The 21,789-nt window shown below is 53.2% G+C and overlaps 3 protein-coding genes across 3 annotated transcripts; 1 reads left to right on the top strand and 2 right to left on the bottom strand.

Moving 5' to 3' along the window:
- Positions 1 to 610: 610 nt before the first annotated feature.
- Positions 611 to 5,151, bottom strand: PHETA2 (PH domain containing endocytic trafficking adaptor 2). Its single transcript, XM_059816360.1, has 3 exons — positions 5,139 to 5,151; positions 3,960 to 4,057; positions 611 to 3,427 (listed from the first exon to the last, which is right to left on the bottom strand). The coding sequence occupies exon 3, from the start codon at positions 3,417 to 3,419 to the stop codon at positions 2,607 to 2,609; it is 813 nt and encodes a 270-aa protein (XP_059672343.1). The 5' UTR covers positions 3,420 to 3,427; positions 3,960 to 4,057; positions 5,139 to 5,151; the 3' UTR covers positions 611 to 2,606.
- A 1,095-nt stretch (positions 5,152 to 6,246) lies between these two features.
- NAGA (alpha-N-acetylgalactosaminidase) lies at positions 6,247 to 10,842 on the top strand. The gene is made up of 8 exons (XM_059816519.1): positions 6,247 to 6,422; positions 7,012 to 7,186; positions 7,301 to 7,478; positions 7,757 to 7,851; positions 8,524 to 8,685; positions 9,166 to 9,363; positions 9,579 to 9,722; positions 9,985 to 10,842. Exons 1-8 carry the CDS (start codon positions 6,247 to 6,249, stop codon positions 10,165 to 10,167), a joined length of 1,311 nt encoding a protein of 436 aa, XP_059672502.1. The 3' UTR covers positions 10,168 to 10,842.
- A 1,247-nt stretch (positions 10,843 to 12,089) lies between these two features.
- WBP2NL (WBP2 N-terminal like) lies at positions 12,090 to 21,787 on the bottom strand. Its single transcript, XM_059816479.1, has 8 exons — positions 21,729 to 21,787; positions 19,152 to 19,260; positions 18,486 to 18,621; positions 16,878 to 16,970; positions 15,839 to 16,057; positions 15,297 to 15,425; positions 14,850 to 14,926; positions 12,090 to 13,945 (listed from the first exon to the last, which is right to left on the bottom strand). Exons 1-8 carry the CDS (start codon positions 21,785 to 21,787, stop codon positions 13,898 to 13,900), a joined length of 870 nt encoding a protein of 289 aa, XP_059672462.1. The 3' UTR covers positions 12,090 to 13,897.
- Between the last annotated feature and the right edge of the window lie 2 nt (positions 21,788 to 21,789).

The following is a 21,789-nucleotide window of genomic DNA, read 5'->3' on the forward strand; positions in this document are numbered from 1 at the left end:
TCTTCATTTGCAGGATTTAGGATTTAGTTGGGATATGTACTAATGCAAAAGCAGGTAGCATGGAAATTGTGCCATTTGAATGGGACAGATTAAAGCGTTAAATATAAGCTCTTTAGTAGTGTTACTAGCACAATCCTGGCTTATTAAAGGAAACTAAGCTTCTTAAAAGTGAAACTGCCCTTAAACGAATAATAGTGTTTCAGTTCCAGTTCTGACAGAACTGGCTTTATTTTCCCATTCAAGTCACTCCCGATTCTTGGGTCTCATGTAGGAACTGCCATTACATTTTGATTTGTTTTGGAAGTTAAATCTTTACCATCAAACTGCCTTATGTAAGTCTGAGACATCAGGAATATTCTTCTCTCTGTATTACATTAAAAAAAAACAAAAAACAGAAAAATGCTTGTCAAATCTGACCCTGGCCCCAAAATACCCACACGCAGAGTGAGGAGGCATCAGGTAGTTCCATTGCCTGATGCTGCTGCCCTGCCATGGGGAAGGGGACAGGTTCCCAGCCAGGAATGCTGCAGCACTGAACAATTTAAGCAGCAGGTAGGGGCATAGAGCTGGCCCGTAAGTCCAGCCAGCTGGTTTGCCGACGGAGCCTGGGCACTGGCCCGTGGCCACCTGCTCCTCGTCTTTCTGAACTATTTTAACTTAAGAAGCAGAACAAAAATAATCCTTCTAAACTCAAAGATCCCTACTGTGAAGAAATACAGACTGGAGAGGACTGGATTGCATCACTCGTATGTGAAGGTTACACTCCCACTGCCCAAAGTCATATTTGTAAGACCTGATTTAAGATCTGATTTCCTTTAATATACCATCGACCCATAATTAGGCAGGACGCTGGAAGCCCGTGATCCAAAACTACCAGAGATATATTTGCAAAGGCACCAAAAGTTAATGGAAGTAATTTGACTTCTGCATTGACAGTCTCTACTGGCTATTGCAAAGTGCATTTCACTCCAGAAAGGCAAATAGGTTCCTACAGTCATGACCTGGAAGAGCCTCTTGCTTTCCTAGCAAGGCTCTTTAATAAAACATGGCAATAAAACCAGGTTTAACACTGTTAGACAGGAAGCACAAGACTGCTTCACATATTTTTTCTGCTTTGAAAAACAGCCCTTGCCAAGAGGATAAGGGGATTTATCAACCCCATCTCCAGGGTGCTGCAGCCCCTGGACTCAGCACCCACCTACTTGTACCGTCTGCCTCCTGGCCAAGGTTGCTGACCTACTGGTAAAGGACAAGTCCATTTCTGTAGCGAGGGGACAGGAGTGCCTCCCCACAGCCCTCCTCACCTGCTATGGCGATCAGCTGAGTGATGCTGACACGAAATCGGAGGGAAGAAAAAATCCGGCAGGTCAGGCCTGGCTTTGGTAGAAGGCAGCGATACAGCTTTGACGCTAGAGGGGCAAGCCCAGACACTGCTGACACACAGTCAGTCACTGCAACCTGTAACTCACTCCCACACCTTCACTTCTCCTCCCGGGGCCAGCCCTCTCTTCCTCCCTGCTCCTCCACAGCCTCTTCTCCCACTGTGCAGCTCTGCCAGGAACTGGGCAGAGCCACAACAGCAAGAGAGGCTCTGCAAGAGTGTGGCTCTGGATGCTGTCTCGGGCAAGCTGCCCAACGAGCCAGCTGAGCCCTATATGGCACTTTGCAGGAGCTACAGTCTGCGCAGAGGCTGATAAATTCACCCCTGGCAAGGCAAAGAGGCTTTAGTGTCCCTGTTTTGGAACAGGGAAGTCTTGACCTGGAGACATTAACAAGCTTGGCTACCGCTTGACAGAGTCCAGATCAGCCCTGGGGAGCTCCTGGTCCTCACTGTTGCTTCAAACCAGGCTCAGTGTCTCCATTTCAGCCTCACTGCTGAGCTCGGGGGCCCAAAGAGATGGATGCAAGCCCGTGAAATCCACATCCTGAGGGATTTAGCAGGGAGGAGGGTTAGTGCAGATGAAAGTAAAAAACGATGACGCAAGAGGCCAGTCCTTGTTGCCCTGGCTGCTGGGCCAGCCGCAGCCATGGTGGCTCACGTGTCCTGTGGCGAGAGAGGCACAAGGCTGGAGGCACCCACCAGGGCCAGTGGCCCGTCGGAGGCATTCATAAGAGCCCAGCCTTATCTGCAGTGAAAGAGCAAATGCAGAAGGACTTTGGCGCAAGACCACAGGCAATAATAAACGCTGACCTGTGCAAACGTCCATGACAAGAAATGAAACAAAAAAAAACTGGTGAAGGAGAGGCAAGCGATGAAGCACCCAAAGCATCCACCATGCCAGGACGGCAAGGGGCCAAGCCCGTTGGGTGAGGTTCGTTGCACATGTGCCAATTTGGGCCCCCTCCACACCTTGTAGCACCAGCAGAGGACAGTTCAAAGGTGGCTCCCCTGGTACTACACACTCTCCAGCTGTATAAAGCCTCATGGAAACGAAATGTGAGGAAGACCCGGGTCCCTCCCACACGCCCCATGAAGCACACACGCACCACACACTCGGGCACCGACCAGGGGAGGGGGCAAGCAACATCCCTCGCTTTGCTCTTCCTGCGTGGCAGACAGGCTGCCAGGCATCGGCTGGCCGGTGGATTGTGCCCCCTGCCCCCAGTCATGGGTGTCCTCTCTTCTGCCTCTCCTGCCACTCCCGTCTCAGTGCCGCGATCTCCTGCCCATACCAGCTGTGCAGCTTGGAGAAGCAGGCCGTCTCCGGTGACACTGGGCTCTCCGGCATGGCCGGCGAGAGGCCGGGCACTGGTGACCCTGCGGCACTGCCGGCAGCCAAACGCCGGCGTGGAGGCAGGGGCGGGGGCTTCACGTGCCCCCTGTCACGGTCGGAGCAGGCAGCCCCCCCGGGAACACCACCACCGCTACCCCACGTGGAGTAACCGTTCTCCAGGACGGCGGGCTTCTCCTGGAGAGGCAGCAAGGCAGGGTTGGAGAGGTGCCTCTTCCTGCCGGAGGAGGAGGACCTCCGCGGAGACTTGCAGCAAGCAGCCAAACTCTTGCAGGCCTCCTCCAGCTGCTTCTCCAGCTCCCTCACCACCAGCCGCATGTAGTCAAAGCTGGCCCGCGAGAGCGCCTTCACCCAGGCCTCCATGGCAGCCTGCCCATCGGCCACCAGCACGTAAGCCCTGGCACCAGCGTCATCAAAGCGGATGGCGAAGGCGAACTCCTCAGCGGCCTCGCACAGCTCCACGGTGCAGCCCTCCAGCACCACCAGCCCCACGGGCTCCCGGCTCTCCCGCTCCTCGAAGTAGAAGAGGAGGTTGCCCTTGAGGACGAACCAACGGCGCTGGTAGGAGGTGGCGTGGTGGTGGGCATGGTGGTGGTGCCGCTCCACCCGCTTGCGGAGGAAGCCAGCATGGTCGGTGGGCGAGTCGCAGGTGGCATAGTGGGCCACGCTCCGCTCATTCAGCTTCATCGCCCTGCCTAGAAGCAGAGGAAGAGAGGAGGAAGAAGTCGGCTTGGGGCAAGGAACATCTCACCTGCCCCACCAGGATCCTGTCCTGAGCCCACCATGGGGAAAAGCAGCCCTGACTCCAGCAGCCAGCGCTGCACGACAGTGTCTAACCCAGCAAGCACCCCTGCAAATGGCGAGCTGGCTCCTCGCTGCTGCAGAGAGGAGGTCATCACCAGAGCCCTACCACCAAGACACCTGCCTTCTCCGGGGACACCACCACTGCTTCGTTTCTTGTTCCACGAGTTATCTACTTTGCTGTTTTTTTAATGGGGCACATCAAAGAAATTTGCCTCTGTGCCTGCGAGGCATTCATTTCACTCTCTCCTCTATTATAGGGCAGGATAAGGAGGGTATTTTCAGACCCAAGGGCTCTGGGACCTCCGTTTGAGCACCCTCTCTTCGCTCCCTGTCTCCATGCAGGACTACCCATCCCCACCAGCCCTCCTGGCAGCACCCCCAGTCCTGGCAGGTTAACTGGCAGTGGGCTAAGAGGTGCCATACCTTCTGTGGGGGTCAGACCGCAACCGCTTGCCGTCTTCCTTGGGCGGGCTGCTCCCTTGCTGACGGCCTCCAAAGATTCACTGTGCCAAGCCCCATCTCTGGTCGGAGGGAAGGTGGCAGAGAAGGAGTCACAAACCAGAACAGCTTGGGACTGAAAGAGCGGAGAGCTGCACTGCTCCCCCCCCCGAAAGCTGGGGCCCTCAGCGCACAAGAGCAGCCAGGGCCGGGCACCGCAGGCAGGTGGCTCTGGAAACCAGGGTGGTGACACCGAGGGCACTTGCGTTGACTTCAAAGCCCGAGCCCCATCCCGGCTCAGGCCAGCACTCCTGTGGGTTTGGGTTTTGGCTCCTGTGGGTTTGGTTTGGATATTTTAAAAAAAAGAGGAGCTTTTGTAGAAGCGTGTCACTGCACCGTCTGCGCAGGCCCCACGGCAGGCAATGCGGCAAGCCGGCAGGTCCCACAGAAGGCAGCAGCAAGCGCAGCCTTTGTGCTTCTACAGCTGCAAATAGATGTCCAACCGCTAAAACTCTGCCTAAAGAAATATGCAGAAAACAAATCACAGCCGCCACTCCCTGGCCAGATCCGGGCAGAGGAAGCTCCCCACTGCTGAGCAACCTCCAGCACCCCTCCCGGAGCCCTTCTGCCCCATCGGGGCTTGTGGGGCATTGCTCTGAGGACAAGGGGGCACGGACCCCAGCTGGAAAATGGACAAAAATCCCGTCAGACATAAGGAAATGCTGTTCCCCGGGGGTGCTTTGCCCTCGGCGTGTCACCCTGAGGAATCTCCAGCCTTGCACACTCAGGCTGAGGACCGCCGGGGTGGCCCACGCCAGCCCTGACGTGAGGGGCCCGGGGGGGGTCCCGCGTTCCGAATGGGCGGCGTGTGTGTAGGCAATGGTGGGCGCCGCGTCTTTGTGTCTGCGGCATGCGTGTGCAATGGGGCTGTGCGTCTGCGTGCGTGCGGGCAACTGCGGGCTGCCCGTCTTTGTGTGCGCAGTGCTGGGCGGGCAGCGCCTGTGCTTCCGTATGCCTGCGGACCCCCGCGGCCCCAGCCCGGCCCCGCCGCCCGCTCCCGCCCCACCGCCGCCGTCGCGGCTCCGCCGCCCCCCGGCCCTTGCCCAGCGCCTCGCCCCGGCGGCGGGACTGCAGGACTGCGGGCCCCGGCCCGGCCCGGCTCACCTCGGGCCCTTCCTGCTCGTCGGCGCTCCCGGCGCGGCGCGGCGGTGCGGGGCAGCCGGGGACCGGCCGCGGCCGGGCGGGGGAGGGCTCCTGCGGCCGCCGGGGCCGTCCCGCCGCGGCGGCAGCACCGCCCCGCCGGCGGCAGCGGCAGCGGGGGGCGGGAGCGGCCGCCCGGGCACCGCAGCCTGCCTGGAGCTGCTTTCGCCCGGGCCTCTTCGCTCCGCCCGCCGACCCTTCGGGTACCCCTGGGGGTCCCATCCGGGGGGACCTAAGCCCCCCCCCCGTAACTGTTGGGGTGCAGCAGTCATCTGCCATGTGGTGCGGCGGCGGTAGGGTGCCAGTAATGGGGTGCAGCAGCAGTGGGGTGCAATGCCAATGGGGTGCAACAGCCGTGGGGTGCATTACCGACTGGGTGAAATGCTGATAGGGTGCCAGTTACGGGGTATAGCGGCAGTAGGGTGCAATGCCAATGGGGTGCAATACCGGCAGGGTGCGATATTGGTAGGGTGCAACAGGTATGGGGTGCAGCAACAGTGGGGAGCAATGGCAATGGGGTGCCATAGCCGTGGGGTGCAGTACTGACAAGGTGCAATGCTGATAGGATGCAGTGCCAATGGGATTCAACAGCCCTGGGGTGCAATACCGACTGGGTGCAATGCTGATAGGGTGCAACAGCTGTGGGGTGCAGCAGCGGTGGAGTGCAATGGGTGGGGTGCAATAGCCGTGGGGTGCGATGCCGATAGGGTGCAGTGCTGATAGGGTGCAATACTGATGGGGTGGGACAGCTGTGGGGTGCAGCAGCAATGGGTGTAATTGCTGTGGGGTTCAACGGATTTGTTACTGACGGGGTGCAGCAGTGCAGGGGGGCGAGACCAATGGGGCGCCACGGCTGTGGGCCGCAGCACCCGTACGATGCAACGGCCGTGGGGCGCAGCGGGGGTGGGTGCAACGCCGTGCCGTGCCGTGCCGTGCCGTGCCCTGCCGTGCCGTGCCGTGCCCGGCGGGAGGGAGGCGGGGCCGCGCGGTCAGGTGATGCGGGCGGCATCATGTGAGCGGGGCCGGGCCGGGCCGAGGAGAGCTGCTCTGTGCCCCGGCGGCGGTTGGGGCGATGGAGGCGGCGGTGCTGAGCGGGCTGGCTTTGGCCCTGGCTTTGGCCTTGGCGCTGGCGCTGCCCGCCCTGGCCCTGGAGAACGGGCTGGCGCTCACCCCCACCATGGGCTGGCTGGCCTGGGAGAGGTTCCGCTGCAACGTGGACTGCCGGGCGGACCCCCGCAACTGTATCAGGTCAGCGGGGTGGGGACCCCCCCCGGGGCTCCCTGCCAAGGAGGGGCTCGGCATCCCCCCCTCGCTGAAAGGAGGGCCTGTCCTGTGTGCCCCCTGCCCGAGGGACCCAGCTCGGAAAAAGGCCGGGCTGGTGTCTGGGGTCTGCCCCAGGCGGGTGGGTGGCTGGACGGGGCGATGCCGAGGAGGGAGGACGGACGGGTCGGGTCGCACACCATGCCCGGGACGGCTCTGGCACCGTCTGTGTCCCTGGGGCGAGCCCAGCAGCAGTGGGATCTCGGGGAGCATGGTGTGTGGGAGGTGGGGGGCTCAGGTGCCCCAGTGCTGGGGCTGGAGAGCCCCTGACACTGAAGGATGCGTCCGGGCTTTGTGGGGTGTCAGGGAAACACTTCCCCTCGGTGAGGTCAGTGAACGGGACATGGATGGGGTTTAAAACTGGAGCCGTGGAGACCCTCTCCTATGGCCCAGGCCAGCCCTGTGGTGACCGACCTTCCAGAGCCCCCAGTTAGCTCCAAAGTCCTGCTGGCTGCCTGCAGCCGGTGGGGCACAGAGGTCGCAGGGGCTCAGCCTGCCACGTCCCCCCAACCTGCAGTGAGATGCTCTTCATTGAGATGGCAGACCGCCTGGCGGAGGATGGCTGGAGGGAGCTGGGCTACGAGTACATCAACATCGATGACTGCTGGTCTGCCAAGCAGCGGGATGCGGCAGGACGGCTAGTTCCCGACCCCGAGAGGTTTCCCAGGGGGATTAAGGCCCTGGCTGACTATGTGAGTGCCTGCTGGGTATGGGGAGGTGGGGTGTCTGTGTCCCCATGCTGCCCGGTTCCCGGGAGGCACCTCAGACCCGCTGGTTCCCTCCTTGCAGCTCTCCTCTCCTCACAGGTCCACGCCCGGGGACTAAAGCTGGGCATTTACGGTGACCTGGGCACCCTCACCTGCGGGGGCTACCCAGGCACGACGCTGGACCGTGTGGAGCAGGATGCCCAGACCTTTGCGGAGTGGGGTGTGGACATGCTGAAGCTGGATGGGTGCTACTCGTCAGGAGAGGAGCAGGCAGAGGGTAAAGGGTCGCCAGCTGGCTGGCATTTCTCCCCTCACTTCGGTCAGGGTGGCTGGCCATCTGCAGTGGCTGGCCATCTACAGAAGGACTTGCCAGCTTCCATTCTTCCCTCACGTCTCCTGTTGCAGTTCTTGGGCAAAGAGGAGGGAGTTTGGGTGCCCTAGAGCCAGTGTAAGGCAGGAGGCCAGGCTGGCCTGAGGTCTCCCTGACGGGGTGGGCTGTGGACACCGGCTGCTGCCAGCTGTCTCCTTCACCAGCTGTCGTCTTCTCTCCCCAAGGCTACCCAGAAATGGCGAAGGCCTTGAATGCCACAGGCCGCCCCATCGTCTACTCCTGCAGCTGGCCAGCATATCAGGGGGGGCTCCCCCCAAAGGTGAGGGTTGTCCCATCCGGTGGCTGTTTCCTGTGTCCCCTGTGCCCTGGGGGAGCTCTTGTTGGAGCTGCAGGAGCTGGGTGCTACACCCCACTTACTGCTCTGCCCCTGGTAGGATGGGGCTGCAGGTCTCCAGAGGGGATGTGGCCTCTCCGCAAGGCATCCGGGGACATTTGGGGTCTCCAGCATGGCTAGGTGATGGCAATTTGGGAGAAGAGGGCGCTGGGGCGTGCCCTCTCCATCCCACTCAGCTGGTGTGGGGGTGATCCTGGCAGTCTGTTCTTCTGAGATGGCTCCTATCTGGTTTAAGTGCTTAAAATAGGATGTTCCTCCTCGTAATGTTTCTTGAGAATTGATTGCATTTATTTATTTCCTCTTCCACCTTCTGAGTCAATCCCAAGCTGCCCTCATTCTTGCAGCTGATCCTATTTCCCCATGGCCTCTGCAGCTGTTTTGCCAGACATCTATCATACTGGGATGTGCTCAGTCATATTGGGATATGACTCTGTCTTCCTTCATTACATGATGTTCCCCTTCTACACATCCCTGTGCTTTGCAAACACCAAACATCTTCTGGGTGCTGCAGCTCTCAACAAGTTTGGCTGCCCCTTCTCCCCCAGCTTGCAGACCCTGTCCTTTCTCACTCCTGCCTGACCTTGTGCTCCTCTCCAGGTGAACTACACTGTCCTGGCAGAGGTCTGCAACCTGTGGCGTAACTACGATGACATCCAGGACTCCTGGGACAGTGTGCTTTCCATCGTGGACTGGTTCTCTGCAAACCAGGACGTGCTGCAGCCGGCAGCTGGCCCTGGCCACTGGAATGACCCAGACATGGTGCGGTTGGGTGGTGGGTGCACTGACCCTGGCTGGTGCCGGGGATTCTCCAGGGATCCCCTTCTAGGGGTAGGACAAAGGAAGAGCGCTAGGAGCAGGAGCCCTCTTGCTGCAGAGAGGCAAAGCTTGTGTTGCCCTTGGCTAAGCTGTGGGAAAAGCCTATGGTTGCAACGAGCCCTTGCCCGCTCGAGTATACCTGTCCTGTTGTCCAGGTGTCCCTGTCCTTCCCTGCACAGCCTGAGTGGAGATAGTGGGGAAGCGAAGGGTGTTAGTGTGTTTGAATTTGTGCTGACAGATCAGCACCTAGCAGGGGTGGGATGTCCCAGCAGCAGTAGGCTGCTCAAGAGGAAGCAAAAGTGTGTGTGTGAGATTTCCCATGTGTGCTTCCCCCCAGCAAGCTCCAGCATCACCAAGTGTGGCAAGCAGACCAGTTTCTAACCCTTTTCTGCCTCCCCTGTCTCTTCCCCCTCTCCCCTCCAGCTCATCATTGGAAACTTTGGCCTTAGCTACGAGCAGTCCCGCTCCCAAATGGCCTTGTGGACGGTGATGGCAGCTCCGCTCCTCATGTCCACGGATCTCCGCACCATCTCCCAGAGCGCCAAGGAGATCCTGCAGAACCGCCTGATGATCCAGATCAACCAGGACCCCCTAGGAATCCAGGGGCGCAGGATTGTCAAGGTTAGGGGGAAGGTGGACGTGTTTGGGAGAGCAGACAGGAGCAGCACAGGGCATCACAATAAGGAGGGAGAGGGAAGCGGTGCAGAGAAACACGAGCAGGAGAGCTGTGGGAGCTGGGGACCTGCTGGCATAGCAGCCCTGCAGGGCAAGGTCAGAAGTTATGGGCCAGTGCTGGTCCTGGCAGCTCTGCCTCACCTACCCATCCCCACCCCTAGGAGAAATCCCACATTGAGGTGTTCCTGCGCCCGCTGTCCCGGGCTGCCAGCGCCCTCGTCTTCTTCAGCCGGAGGACAGATATGCCCTTTCTCTACACCACCAGCCTGGCCAAGCTCCACTTCCCCAAGGACGCTGTGTATGAGGTGAGCCTCACTGGCACGCTGCATGGTGGGGCAGCCCCACGGCACCTGCATCCCCCTCTTTCCAGCTTCCCCTGTTGACACCCTGCGCATTTTTTGGGGGGAAGGACTGCCTGCCTGCCTCCAGGACGAAGGGGCAGCCACCCATTGGGTCGCCTACCTGTTGCTGTGCCCTGTCCCGCTGTGTCACGTCGGTGACCATGGCTGTACCTCAAGGTGAAAGGTCTGTGGAAATCCTGGTAGCCACCATCTCTCTCTCTTCCAGGTACAAGATGTATACAGTGGGAAGATCATCAGCGGCTTAAAGACGGGCGACACCTTCTCAGTCGTTATTAACCCCTCGGGGGTAGTGATGTGGTATCTCTATCCCACAGTGCTCCCAGCGCAGCCCTGGCACGTTGTCAGACAGCAAGCCCCTGGTGAGGGTTTCCGCCCGGTCCTCCTGTGACAAGGCTCAGCAGATGGGGGTGTGGGTCAGTGCTGGGGTGAGCTGCGAGACCCTGGGGCACATGGCTCTTCACTGCACAAATGCTTTTCACTGGCATGCCCAGCAGTGCTGGGAAGTGACCATCAGGTCATTCCTGCGGTACCAGCTTGATGATGTCCGCTCAGTTTGCGTAAAGCAGGAATTCTTGTAACCCACCTCCTAAGGGTGTGCAGAGTGTGATTGCTTGGTGATTACAAAGCCCTTTGAGATCCTCCTATGGAAGATGCCATACAAGCAGAGTCCAGCCACTGTTGGAGTTTGTCAGCTCTGACACCTGAGCACTTCACTGCTTTGAACTGAGCATCACCAACCACTGCAGGGGCTGTTTGAATTATGCCTGTAGAAAGGCCTTGGATGCTTCAGTATCTTCCAGGGTGATGACCCCCCCCGCCATGTGTGATGGCATTAGCCTCAAGGATCAGATCTGGCCCCTGCCTTTCCTCTGCTATAATCAGCTTAGCTTAGAATAAGGGGCTGTTAATAGGGCTGTACCCTTCCCATACACACTCCCCAGGACCAAGAGCTCCTGGAGGCATGATGGTCCTGTGCAGAAAGGCTTTACTTGCAGGCCTGACCCTGCTGCCAGGATCCTGGAGGCCAGCACTACTCCAGTCTAGCATGCATGTTAGCATTGGATTAAAGCCTCTCTGGTATCAGTTTACAGCAGAGCAAAAACCTGCATTGGCCATGCCCAACCCCAGCAGCCTTGCTGTGGTATAGCACCAAAAACTGCAGAGCCATAGTGTGTTGTGCATGAGTGGTGTCAGGAAGATGTCAATACTCAGTTGAGGTCTTTTGAGTTGGGAGATGGTCACAGGTGCCTCCAAGCTGCATCCTGTTCTGGCTTTAGCAGGAAAATTCCTGCTAAAAGGGGGCTCAGGCCCTCCTCCAGGGGGCTGAACACTCAGGGTTTCTCAGGGAAAGGCTCCTCCTCCCAAGAGCAGCTATATCCACAACTCCATCCTGAGGAGGAGCCTGCACTAATAAACTGGAAGTAAACAGCAGGACAGACTCCAGAGCCCTCAACTGATTCATGTTCGTACAGCACGCATCCTACAGAGGAGTTTTAGGTGAGATGTGGCCCATCCCAGCTATGCCAGAGAAGAGTGCAGCATTCATCAAGAATGCCTCTGAAGATTGTAGCCCAGGGAGAGTGACAAGATTAAGCCTCAGACTGGGGAAACGCCACATTTTAGATTAGCCAAAGGAAAACAAAAAAAAAATGGTTCCCCTTTCTCTTCAGATGACGAAGGAGCGTTGGGCACCCACCCTGGTTCCTGCAGGACCAAATGGCTGATTCTGGCCACTTCCAGAAACTTTCTCTGAGAGCAGCAGCAAGATACTGAACATGATGCTTGTAGTACTAACAGGAAAGGAGGAGTGCACTTCATGTTTGTGTACAGGAGCTGGCTTTGTTCTTGGGGAGTGATTGAGACAAATTAATTGAAATAAAAGGGAAGCAGGTCACAGGCGCTCTGTTTCATGTTTATTCAGTGTTGCTAGCTGTATCTACTTGGTTAGTGTAGGACTACAGGGTCATACCTCAAAACAGGAACAACTATGCTAAGGAATAGAACTGGTTTCCTGTCAGAGGCTAGACTGATGCAGAGTAGAAAACTGCTTTCTAGTAGTTACACCATGTTCAGCAGAGCAGCAGCTTTTCTTGGCACAAGGGGAAAGTCAGATTTTACAGTCCCCAGTTAAGTGCTATTTTCCTTTACCATTTATTTGTTTTTCCCTTACTAGAAAAAAAACAGGTAGAGAAGAGTTCCTTTTAAAGACAGGCCTTCCTACTGCCTAAAGCTAGGCAGTAAATGTACATAGGAGAGGTGCTAATACAGCTTCAGTGAGTGGCAGGGTGGTGACACTGCCCCTGCTAACACAGTGTTGTACCTGCCCTGAAGATGTGAACACATGCCAGTTCTAGATATCTGAGCGAGCGTAAAGGCAGAAACCAGACTTCCACCCTCCCCAGGCAGCAAGAGGATGAGCCCCACCTTCTCTCCCCCCAGTTACTTGAGTCCAGATCCAACTTAACCATGCACCAGGAGAGAAGAGGACTGGCCTGCAGCCCACCCCAGAGGACACCACCAGTGGTTGTCATTTGTGCCAGCCTTCTGTGCAGTAGGCAGGAACGAAGGTCAACACACACAACAGTGAAGAGGCAGCTAAAGGTATCAACACTCCTGTATTAAAGTGCAATTCCAAAGTTACAAACATTCATGGTTGATTTTTTTAAATACAGAGTTATTAGAATATCTCTAACTCAGACTTAAAAGGTGTTTATAGATAAGGAAATTTACTTCCTCCCCTCCATGCACAGCTGCTTTAGGAACTCACACCTGCAAGTCTTGCAAGCCTGACTTACAGGAGAGCCGTGGCACACAGGGAAGCAAGAGGGAAAACACTCCTTCCCCTTCACTGTGAAGGTAGGAAGAAGTACAATCACCCCATATATAAAGGATCACAATGGTCTCCACCAGACTAGAAAGACTCTCCTCAGAGCAGGTTTAGTGGCACTATGTCCTAAAGAAGAAGGAAAAGTTGCGGCTGAGCAGCCACAGTCTCTGCGAGAGAGCTGAGCATTAGTAACATCTGCACCAGACAGCAGTTCCCAGCTGAGAGAGGGCACTGCATCCCTAAGCAGCCCAACTCACGTATTACAGCACCACCCTGCCCATGCTGCTCAGATGTGGGCATACAAGCCCGGGCTGCAGCAGCCCAAGGAAGAGATGAAGGCCAGTTTTCCCCTGTCAAGCTAGCACACAGCACAAGCTTGCTGAGCAGAGGGAGGCAGGGCTGCAGGGCCTGTCTCCTGACAAGGCTGGTGCCAGGTCATCTTCCTAACATAACGTATTTTGCTCCAAGGCAAGCAGCCTCCTGTGCAGCACTTGACTCCATTATGCTTGAAGAACGGCTGCTTGACACAGGATCATTGCACCAATATGGGACCTGCTTCTAGGAGAGGGAAAGGAAGACTGATTCCCACGCCTGCCAGTATCAGCTCACCGCCCTGCAGCACACCTTTGTTTGCTTTTCTATTCAATGTCTACAAAGGCAGGCTGACTGGGGCCCATCCCCTTCCCTCTCACGCAGCCAATTGCTTCAGTGTCTCTTAGGATGCACTTCCCAAGTTCATCACGCCATGACTGTTAGTCCAGGACATGAAACACATGCTTCCAGCACGACACAGGATTTCCAGAGTCCCATCTCACATTGAGCTGTGCCAGAATTTAAGGAAATTTAATACCTTTCTGGGGCACCCAAGGGTCTATGCAAGGAACCTCGTGGCTCTCTATACCCTTCCCCTTGGATGGTGCTTCAGAAGTCAAAGGTTTTGCATTCCAAGTAGTTTTACTCCAAGAGCCCAGAGCCTTCATATTTTAGTCCTAGATTAGTGATGTGGTCTGCTGGTGGTTTAAGAAGTCCATCTCTCTCCTCAAGCCAATGGCAGGGCAAAAAGTTAGTGCTTCGACCCCATGAGATAAAGCAAATAAACAGGAAAGTGCTGTTGTTCCGCCTTGTATTGCCACTGACTTAATGTTTAAGGAGGGCAGGTGCTCAGCTGCCCAGCACTACATATATTGTATATACACAAAAAGACCTAGAAATACGCTAACCCGAGGGGTAGTAACAGCCAAGTTGTCTTCAGGGAGAGAGAGTGTGGGAGGCTGGTTGCAATTTCCTTCTGTTAGTTGTTCTTCTTATCCTCAGGAGGTGCATAAGGAGGTGGCTGATCCTGGAAGGAGACAGTAGAGTCAACAACCCTGCTCATTTTATCACGAGCTCTTCCCAGGCGTTCCCAAGCCTGGCTTACAAGAAACAACTGTTTCTCAGTAAGCTACAGCCAGAGCTGGTGCTGTGTTTTAAACTGTCATTTCATCACACCATTCCTCTCTAGTATCAGTTATGCTCCAGGATATATGCTGCCTCCCATAGTGTTTCTAGTGAAGGTCCCCTCAAAAACACGTAACAAATTGTCTGTTGCAAAGAACAGACCATTTACTCTGTTTTAATCCCCATCCTCCCTTCACTTGCAGGGCTTTGTCTCTGTTTGTGTTCATAGCTCTGACCCAGTAGATAGCAAGACCCTGGGCTGAGGGCCAGCTTTGCTGCTCTATTGGTCTCCAGCCCACCACAGAGCTACGGGAGGCAGCAAAGGGCACAGGCAGACTGGCTGTTACATACCAGATGTAGGCTACAGCCCACCTACCGGCTGCCACTGACTGAACAGTAAGAGACCTCCCCATCTCCACGCAGCCCAGAAAAAAATGAAAGAGAAACCCACATGCTCTCATTCTTAAGCGACCTGCTCTTTCACTCTCCCTACTTTCAGGCCCAACAGAAGCAGAGAGCTCTGTGTGTTCTCTGCACCCATGCAAATTTGTTATGCCTTTAAGAGTAAGACAAGTACCAAATGGCTGTTACTGGATGAATCTTAAGGTCCTCCTCCTTTCCTGATTGAGGATTTAACAAGCCTTCTTCATGGGACCAACATCCATGCCTCCCTCCCAGGAAAATGCATACTTTCTGTGCATGTTCAATATGAATGTACGCTAGACTTTGCGAGGAAAGCAAACCGCTGTCTCTACTAGGGACAGAAGAGGGAGCAGGCACACGCAGGTCACAGGCACAGTACTCACCATGGGCATGTACACATTGTGTGGGTTGGCAGGGTTGTAATATGCACTGGAAGCAGCTTCCATGGCCTTACTGCTCCCTAGAAAGGAAAGAAAAGCCACCTTAGATGCCCTAGGCAGTGGCACAAGCCCCAGAGCCTTTTCCCTAGCCATAGCTCTTTTGAGGAGGCAACAAAGGTCCAAAGAGCCGACAGCAACTGCAGCAAGCTGGGTTTAAATTCAGAGCAGTTCAGGAAAGCTGCAAGCTGGCTAGAGCTGACCACAAGCTGTGCAGTGCAGAAGCAGCTCCCCCCACACTCTGTTATCTAAAATAATAGATCAAGATGACTTTGAGCTCCTGCAACAACAGCAGCTTCTCCACCCCACGCTGTGTACACACCACCACCCACAGCCCAAGCCCCCAAGCACCCTTTTGCATCCAGGCCCTGGCAGCCCCCCAGTCCCATTTACCTGGCATCCCTGGGCCCACCCAGGCTGGGGGAGCTGAGGGGGCTGAGGGTCCTCCAGGAGGTGGCCCGGAGTAGGGGGGAGGAGATGGCACATACATGGGGTTCATGTTTGGAAGTGGTGGATAAATACCTGAAAAAGATGACACTGGATTGATGCTTTGGACCATGGCAATGGAACAGAGGGGAAGAGAGCTCACAGGCCCAGCAGCACATTAGCTCTGGACAAGAGCACCGGTGAGGGAAGCTCCACAGGCTTGGCAGGGATGCAGGCAGCAGGGATTTAACATTTTGCTAATGCCCATCATGCCAGCAGGCAACAACTCTCTGCCAAGCAGCAGCACAATTTACAAACCACATTTTCACCCCCCATGCAGCTGCAACTACAGAGACTCACAAGTGTGACCAACAGCATGCGACAGATTTTTGTAGAGACAAGGATCCTTGATGGAGACAAAACTACAGTAACCCTCACTGTACCATTGTGATTTCTGTATAACCAACACCAAACACACCCTGCCAGTCATCATTACACAACTTCCAAACCTGGAGTCTGGGCATATGGATATCCCATGGGCTGTGGAGCAGGTCCATAGGCATTCATCGAAGGTGGTGTATAAGGATATGGTCCATTTGGTGGTGGAGGAGCAGCATAGCCCCCTGGCGCAGGTGAATAACCCCCCGGAGCAGGCGGGGCAGGTGCATACCCTCCAGGAACAGGTGTATAGCCATAGCCAGGGTTCTGGAGAGGAACGCCACTGGAAGCTAAGGAGCACATGTTTAGTATGCCAGACATCCTTTTGTTACAACTAAATATATAGAATAAAAGGAAAATAGTCCTGTTCATGCAGCACCATTTCCATTCATCTAAATTCACTATACAGTCCTGGCATAGTACTGCACTTGAAAAGCATTAGTCTCCTCGCTGCAAGTTCACAGGGTGCTAAAGGAAACCAGCTGCAAAAATACTAGCTATCAAGTACCAGTCCCATCACAGAGCTCCCACTGCTGGAAGAAAAGACCATTCTAAAGCAAGTATCAGTAGGGTGGGTTTTCCTTTTTTTAAAACTTTCTTATCAGAAAAAAAATGTAGATTTTTAAATGCAAATTTCTTTATTTAAAGAAAAAAAACTTTCTTATCAGAAAAAAATGTAGATTTTCCCCCCATTTGAAAGTTTTAAATAAAAGTTATTTTTTAAAAATTACTTTTCCACTCTCCAAATGTGCACGCTACCTACCCTCAGCTCAGTTCTATTAATAATGGAGTAAGATGGGAGAAGTTAAGTGGACCAATTTTTCACCATCACATATTTCAACTTTATTCCAGGAGGAATAAGGTTCTGTAGGAAAAGGTGGTCCACCTCAGAAGCGCAAACCCCAGAATATTCTGATTGTACAAAGCACTAAGATGAAATAAAGAAAAAGGATTGAAAGGGAAAACAAAAGTTCCTCTGGAAAGAGAAAAAACACATTGCTGTGGAAGAGTGCATAGGGTACGCTTCTTCCCATGAAGTTCAAAAAGAGCACTATTCTCTAACTAGCTCAGCCAACCATGGGGGAACTGCAGGCTCTGAAGATCCCTTACCATTAGAGGCAGCTTTGAACATCAGCTGTCCAAACTCAATGGCTCCTCCACTATTGAAAGTCAGTTTAAACGTCCCCTGCCCTTCCCAGCCACCTAGGAGAGAGAGAATTAGAATTGAAACAGACTATTAACCTCCTCAGTAGCAGTCAAGACAGCAAAACACTTAATACTCCAATTATTTTTTTTTCTTCTTTATTTCAAAACTATTTTGCGTCCTATTGCCGGGGGAAAGCATCATGGTGTTGCTATCAGATGTCCCCCAAAATAGCATCTCAAGACAATCGGGAATTTATTTCTTTACCCTTTAAAAGATGATCCCCAGTCTAGTTATGTAGAAGCAGCCTACTCTAGATACTAGGTTGTTTTGTTCTTTCCTGAAAGGTTTAGTAGAACCTAATAATGAACACAGTGTAAAGAAAGAACACTTAATTCACTGAGGATTTTAACTGAAAGCCCTCCAATGAAGTTTTATTGCTGACCTCAGTGTACTACGGAACAGGATCTGCAACTCAAGCTAGGATTTAAATCAAATGCAACATTTTTAATCTCTTTGACCCACAGAAGCTCAGACAGATTACAAATGCTTAGGTATAATAGCAATTTTTCAGAAAAAATTCAAGTAGGCAATGATATTGCAAGATAAGGATGAGTGCTTTGTTTTGTAGGGGCTTTTTTGGTGTCTGCTTTCGTTTTTTGGTGTTTTTAGAGAAAAAAGTCATTTAAATAAAAGAAAGATTTATCTTCCTTGTCTAACAATGAAGTTAGTAAAAGTAGAGATAGTCTCTTGGGGACAAAGTAGAAATAAAGTATAGAAATATAACAATCCACCATGGATAAAGTCATCCCCATGGAGATTCACCTCTTTAAAACCACTCTCCTAGTATGATTTCAGCCCGAGAAAGTGGGCTGGTCCACAATCCCCAGGGGACTCAGTCACTTTAAAACATTGTTACGAACAGAAAGCAAAAGCATAAGCTCTCCAGATGCCACCAAAATGCACATAAACTAATTCCAGGGCTGAAGAGGGAAGAAATTTGAACCAGAAGCCTTGTTTTTAATCTCTGTTTATCTTCTGCAATTCCCCGTGTTTGGCTCATGACTGTGACTGTAAGTCTTACCACAGTTTCACCATCAAATTGGGAACTAAGCTGAATAATGATATACAGCAGCATCCTAGATGCACACAAAAGTACCCAAGTTGGTAAGTGGCTACTGACCTCCAGAAAACAAATGTGGTTGCTAATTCTGTCTATCAATACCGATGACTGGTGACTTGGTCACTTACCCACCCTTCCAGGTCAAAGACAGGAGAATACAAGCACATGCAAAAACCAAGTAAACATGACATACACGGCAAGACAGAAGTTACAGGATTAAACAGAAGTCATCCTGTGAAAGTCAGTTACTAGCTTTGGGGGCCGAAAGTAACACCGAAGCAGTGCCTTAAAGTTCAGAAGACACAAGTCACCTCAGCATGGACATGCTAGCTATACTGCCACAGCTATTCTGTCCATCTTTCCTGTGCACATAAGCGACCTATCTGATGTTCAGCAGAAAAGGACTTCTGACACTTGGGAAGAGTACAGTCTACAAAGCATGGGCACATACCTCCTGCCTCGGCCTGAATCTGTCCTTTGATGTAATTGGCAGAGAAAACAGGCTGCTCAATTGAGCATCCTTTCACCAAATAAAAGGGCATCATGAAAGACAGCATAGGATCCTTGCCCTTTGACACAAAGATCATCTGCAAGATAGAAGGGAATGCCTCTGAATTACCTGAATTGGATATAAATTGGATATAAAGCGCAGTCATGGAGCTCTAGTTGTAGCAGCATCCAAAAAGAGGATAACTTAACTCCTAGTATCAGTACACCCTGTGTTATTTCACAGCTTTAATACTGCGGGATCCCAAACAGATTTGGTGGCACACAGCTCACTCACCTGAAGCATGTATGTTGCAAAATAATATACCACTTAAAACACACATGCACATTTACAGAGTTTTATTGCTCTGCTTTTTAAGGACAGACTACGACAGTTTTCCAAGAAATATTGACTGACACATTATATGAAATATTTCCTCTAGACAGTGATTTCCAGGACTGCACGTGCCTTTGTAGGCAATTGGGATTTCCTGCCTTCCCTTCTCCCACCTAGTCCTCTCAGTGGTTCATCCCATAACAAAAGTCACTTCTTCTATCACCAACTAGGTTTCTGGTCTAAAGACTACAAGATCCCTTGAGAAAGAAGAAGCCCTGCTGGCATCAGACTTACCCGGTAAGGGGTGAGATACAGCATCCCTTTCTTGGTGCCTTTGAAAGCTTCAGGTTTGCCTGTCATGTCACTGAAGGAGAGCTCCACATCTTTACACTGTTTGAGAACACTACGGGAGGAAATCAGACAAATCGGAGAGACAAACTCAGCAACAGCTCTGACACACACCCCCATCACACAGGGAGGGGGATAGCGCACCAGACACTCCGAATATTGTCCCAAAAGACTCAGTTCTGACGTGGGCCCTACCGTTTTTCCTTTGAACTGAGAGGGATGATTTATGCAGAGTGGAAGAATTCATCCTCTCACCTGTGACAACCCCTGCTCCTCCTCCACAGAGATAAGCTTTAAATGACTGTTTCTGTCTCCAAAACCATCAGGCTGAGGAATTCCTCTCTCCACATGAGAAGAGCCTCAGCCCAAAGGTCAGGGCACAGAAAGGGCTGAGGTGTCTGAAACCACCCCCATGAAGCCAAGGTATCATCTCAGAGCCAGCCTCTCTCTCCAAGTCCATGCTCAAACCCAGGACTGGCCACCGCACAGGAAAATAGCACTGCTGTAACACCTCACCCTCTGTGCAAACTGAGGAAGTTGCTTCACTAATACCCTCACTGCTGACCCTGCTTCCCATGATTTAAGTAAATATTTGTAATAAACAGCACCATGCTAAGGTACAAAATGAGGAACCAGTAATGTCAGCAATAAGGTTATTATTGTTGGATATCCATGGGAACATTAGCGAACTTTGCTAACGACACAAAGCCAGATGAGAACTGTGAATACTGCAGGACTGGGGTATGGAGGTGCCTGAAAAATTAAATTTATTTTCAGGAAAAATTAAAGAGTCAACTTGGGAAAGCACGTCAGTGAATCTACAGGGCAGATCCTAAACATACCACCTAGTTAAGAAAATTTGCAGAATAAATAACAGAGCCTTGGCGGTGACAAGCTTGCAGTGTGTTACAGTGGCAGAGGAATCCGAGGTGTTTTACGGTTCAACAGCATGGAAAAAAAACCACAAAACCCTAACCCAACATAAGCCTGAAGAGGCCAGATCTAAAGTAATCCCTTTGTATTCTGATCAGCACACTGCAGAAGTCAGATCAAGTCAGGAAATTGCAAAATTATTGGGGGAAGGGAGGAATCAGCAGGGCCACCATATGGGAAAACCACCAAAAGCCCTGACAGGTCGTGTGCTCTTTAGGGAAGAGAAAACATATCAGTATAGATTTATCTGAAAAATGCAGCTATCCAAGGGGGAAGACATTAAAATGGCTAGCTTTAATGAGAAAAAAACCCAACCTGACCAAGAAATTCTATTGGGACACTATTTCATTGTTAAGCTAGATGCAGATTCTCAGACTGGCTGGGACAGACTGATGAGGCAGCAGAGCTCTTTCCATTTCCAAGATGCAAAGGAGAAACATTTCTTATAAGCTAAATAAAGCCAGCTCCTTGACAGGTTGGATCTTACCAGAACACTTCCTCAACCATGTCCTGTAGCAGCATTTCATGTCAGCTTGTCTCATTGGGAAGAATTTCTACGTAGTCACTGTAATGTTTACTCCTTCCCAGCTACTCACACAAGCAAATAACATGCAGCCATCACCACTGAGCATAATGAGGCTACTGAACTGGTTTGCACCTGCATGCCCATCCAGGGCTGTCACAGGAGGGCCGTGCGCCCCACGGAGCCACGCTGCACCCACCTGTGACTAAGCAGCACGTCAAAGAATGGATTGAGATCAAAGATAGAGAGATCTCCTTTAAACCAGCAAAAGCTCTATGTGTCAAAGGACTTCCCTGACTGAAGTATTAGCAGTCAGTTATGAACTCAACATTATTTGGAGCGTATTTTTTGAGCGTATTTTTCCTGTTGTTTACCAGCCCCAAAACAACTCAACCATTCTTTACTGGGCCTCTGGCTTCTAGGACTTCTCCAGCCAAAGCCAAGACGCTGGGAGCACCCAAACACAAGCAAAGAGAAGCCCAAGCCCATCAAGCTGGTCTGTCAATCCCCACTCGGGGCAAGAGCAGGCGTCGAGCAGCTGGCTGTGCCCTCAGGAGGGGAGGCACTCCTCCTGTGCCCAGGAGGAGACCTGCTCCCCTCAGGCCTCGCCTCTGATGACGATTCCAAGTTTTCCTTACTTGGAATTCAAGTGACTAAGACTCCTACCTTAAGCGGTCTCTGCCATCGCTAACTAATTGCTTGACATAAAAAAAGCCAGCCCCGTGTCTCTTACTGGCGACGGCAGCTCACTCCTCACCCAGGACGCGCACTGGAGCGGCACTAAGGACCGCCGAGCTTCAGCAGTGAAGACGGGGCAGCTCTGCCGGCTCCAGCCAGGCCTGCTGCCGGCTGCCTGCCCCCGCCCGTTCCCACGCTGCCAGGGAGGGCCTCAGTAACACAGCCCCCAGGCCGGGGCTGGGAGGGGACGGGGCGCTGCCCCAGCGGGGCCGAGCTGCCTCCCACCAGCGGGCCCCGCCGGCCCCCGACCCGGCTGCGAGGACAGGGGGTGAGGTGAGGAGGACCCCCCCTAACCCGGCCCCCACGGCCCCGCAGCCGCCCACCCGTACCTCTCGGCATTGGGGATGACGACACCACCCTCCTGCGAATGGCTCCTGTTCAGCGCCATCT

The sequence above is a fragment of the Gavia stellata genome, chromosome 4 (genome assembly GCF_030936135.1).
Source record: "Gavia stellata isolate bGavSte3 chromosome 4, bGavSte3.hap2, whole genome shotgun sequence".
Taxonomy (NCBI): Eukaryota; Metazoa; Chordata; class Aves; order Gaviiformes; family Gaviidae; genus Gavia; species Gavia stellata.